A 3,388-nucleotide genomic window follows, 5' to 3' on the forward strand; every position below is an offset into this window, starting at 1 on the left:
TAAATAAAAATAACAAATCTACCTAAAATATAAAAATAACTAATCTAAGTGAAATATAAAAATAAGAAATCTACCTAAAATATAATAAAACTAAATCTATCTAAAATAATAAATTACTAAAAAAACTCTCCTACATCAATATGAATTCCATCGATTCAAATATTTTCACTTATCCCTATAACCAATAGAGGACGAACCGTCCAATTAAGATTAGACAATAAAACCATGTGAACTCTTGAATATTCCCAAATTTTCCTATTACATGAAATTCGGATCTGAAAATTAAACATTTGTTTTTGTTTTTTCTTTTTAAAGGATAATACTTTGTGAAGCAAAAGGAAAATACTTTTTTTAAAGTGAAATACTAAAATTTAATTAATATAAAAATCATATCTTTTTTTTTTGACTAAATAAAAATCATAACTTGGTACTACATGACATAGCCTCATGAATATCCATGATAAAGTTTTTTTTTTTTTCATAATCAAATCTCTCTCTCTCTCTCTCTCTCTCTCTCTCTCTCTCTCTCTCCATTTTGTAACTCTCTTCCATGGAAGCAAGATCACAAACCCCACCACTTGATCATCATCAATCATCTCTCACCATGAACCCTACCAACAATGATGACACAATTGACATTGAATCCATTCATGATCATCAAGAAGAAACTCAACAACAACAACATCAAAATCAACCATCATCAATCAACACCAACAAAAACTACCTGCATGCAAATGATCAAAAATCAGTCACAAACAAAAGGTACATGCCCCTTTTGATAATCAACTATCTCTTACTCTTTGTTGGTTCAATCTCATCAAGTTTACTCTCAAAATATTATTTCATCCACAAAGGTTCAAGCAAATGGGTTTCAACTTGGGTTCAATGTGCTGGTTTTCCTCTCTTAATCATCCCAATTTTTCTCCCTAATCTTCTTAATCTCACTAAAAGAATACCCTTTTCAGATTTCACATTAAAAATGTTAACTTTATCATTTTTTGTTGGAATCATGTTAGGGTTTAACAATCTTTTAATCTCATGGGGTGTTGCATATCTACCTGTTTCAACCTCAGCACTTTTATTATCCTCACAGCTTGTTTTCAATCTCATTCTCTCAGCCATCATAGTGAAACAAAAAATCACTTTTTCAAATCTCAATTGTGTTATTCTTCTCACTTTGAGTTCAATCATTCTTGCATTGAATTCTAGTAGTGAGAGACCAAAAGGGTTAACAAAAAAAGAATACTTTATTGGATTCTTTTGCACCATTAGTGCAGGGTTGTTATTTGCACTTTATTTGCCAGTGGTTGAAAAGATTTATAAAAAAGTTTATTGTTATGAAATGGTGATGGAAATGCAGCTTATAATGGAGATTGCAGCGACGGTTTTAGCGTCGATAGGTATGGCGTGGGACGGAGGATTTAAAGAAATGAAGAGAGAAAGTGAGGAGGTTTTTGATAAGGGAAGTAGGGTTTATTGGGTGACGGTTATGTCGAATGTGGTGACGTGGCAATTTTGTTTCATGGGAACTGCTGGGATGGTGTTTTTGACATCTTCATTAACTGGTGGGATTTGTATGACAGCTTTGTTGTCTATGAATGTGTTGGGTGGTGTTTTGGTTTATAGAGATGATTTTGGTGGTTTGAAAGCTGTTTCAACTGTTTTATGTATGTGGGGATTTAGTTCTTATGTTTATGGTATGTATGTTAAGATGTTGGAAGAGAAAGGGAAGAAGGTGAAGGAGAGCAATGATTCATCATCCATGGAGTTGATTAGTATGAGGAGGAGTGGAGGTGCAACTATGGTTCAATAATAGGCTGATGGATTTCCTGCAGTAAACTACAGCACGCAGTAATTGATCAGAGTCATTCGATATTAAATTGGCGGCCGATATTGCATTGTAGTAAAAAACTAAATCTTTAATTTAAACCGTCTAATTTAATATTAATGACTGAGATTTAGTACAACGTGTAATATTACTGCAGAAAATCTAGATCTGAATAATAGTATTTCTTAGGTGAGTACGTAGTGATGAGTATGTATATGACATATGGTTATAGTCAATTAAAAAGTTTAAGATGTATGTGATATATCAAAGTTTATATTGAACATATATTTGTAGTAACTTAAACTTTTGATTGTAATGAATAAAATTGTACTCATCAATGTGAATTTAAGAATGGTTAATTAGATAAAAAATAATTGATGGTACATAAGAATTCAGTTCAGTTCTTACAAGAATTTGAGTTCGAATTCTGCTTTCAATGTGATCTCATTGATACGTAATACATTAATTGTTTGAATACTACCAACATGTTGCGACACATGAGACAATTGAATCTTTTAAATATGCGGTTGTGAGTTCAATTTCTAATCTATTCAGTTTAGAAACATTTATGTCAATTCTTTAATTGAATCTTCGTGTTAATTGAATCTTCAATATGAGGTTGAGAGATACTTTGGACAAACAAAAAAATCATTTGAATCCTTGTTTTCAAAATTCAAATATTTGCCTAGCTACTTGCGCATTTATATAAACTTTAAGAGTGTTGCTATTTATTCAATGAACATGTCTTAGTAAAATTAAGTTAAGCCAACAATTGTAGATTCATAATATCCTTTTTGCTTATCTGTCTCAAACAAATTAAATTGATCTTAATAGACGTAAATATGTGCATTGTGTAGCCACAAATTGTTGTTCATCTCTATGAAATAATTATTTAATCAAATAGGATTAAAATCAATAATGTCAAACAGTCTAATATGTACCGTGACCTTTTTTATCACAAGAAATCCGTTCCTAAAGTTTACTTGAATCTTAAATAGAATCACGTATGATATGTGCTGGTGCTTACAATCCACCAATCCACATTAGTGTTAGTTTTTTCATTAAAAGAAAAGGTGTTTACAGTCTTGGTTAAATTAGAAAGAGTCGTGTCATCTCATCTACGCGCAATTGGTTTTTTTTTTTTTATAGTAATTTTTTTATAGTAAATTTTTAAAAAACATTATATCTCTTTATTTATTTTATTTTTTGACTAAATTAATTTTTTTACTAAAACTAGTAAAGACTCATAAGTTTTGATTTTGTCCTTCCATATTTTTAACTTTTCTTTGTTATTTTTACCTTTTTCATCAATAATTGTTGTACATATACATTTGATCAACACACTGATTTTACTTTCTCGTGTTAATTTCTTAAAATATTATATGCTGATAATTTTTTTATGCCGATATACTTATATAATAAAATTTTACTTAAAAGAATTTTGTTGAAAAATTGAAAAGTTTTTTTTAAAAGAAATAATAATTGGACGTGTTTTAGTACACCTCCTTGGAATCTTTTATTTTTGCTCACAACAAAAGTAGGTAATGGGTGAAACTTTTT

General features: G+C 29.7%; 1 protein-coding gene across 1 annotated transcript; it reads left to right on the plus strand.

Moving 5' to 3' along the window:
• The first annotated feature begins 447 nt into the window (after positions 1-447).
• LOC123882802 (probable purine permease 4) lies at positions 448-2,297 on the plus strand. Its single transcript, XM_045931400.1, has one exon. The coding sequence runs from the start codon at positions 551-553 to the stop codon at positions 1,811-1,813; it is 1,263 nt and encodes a 420-aa protein (XP_045787356.1). The 5' UTR covers positions 448-550; the 3' UTR covers positions 1,814-2,297.
• Positions 2,298-3,388: the final 1,091 nt, after the last annotated feature.

The sequence above is a fragment of the Trifolium pratense genome, linkage group LG5, assembly GCF_020283565.1.
Source record: "Trifolium pratense cultivar HEN17-A07 linkage group LG5, ARS_RC_1.1, whole genome shotgun sequence".
Classification (NCBI taxonomy): Eukaryota; Viridiplantae; Streptophyta; class Magnoliopsida; order Fabales; family Fabaceae; genus Trifolium; species Trifolium pratense.

Excerpts from the sequence above, each read along its gene's own strand:
- LOC123882802 (XM_045931400.1), top strand. The coding sequence starts at position 551 with ATGGAAGCAAGATCACAAACCCCACCACTTGATCATCATCAATCATCT.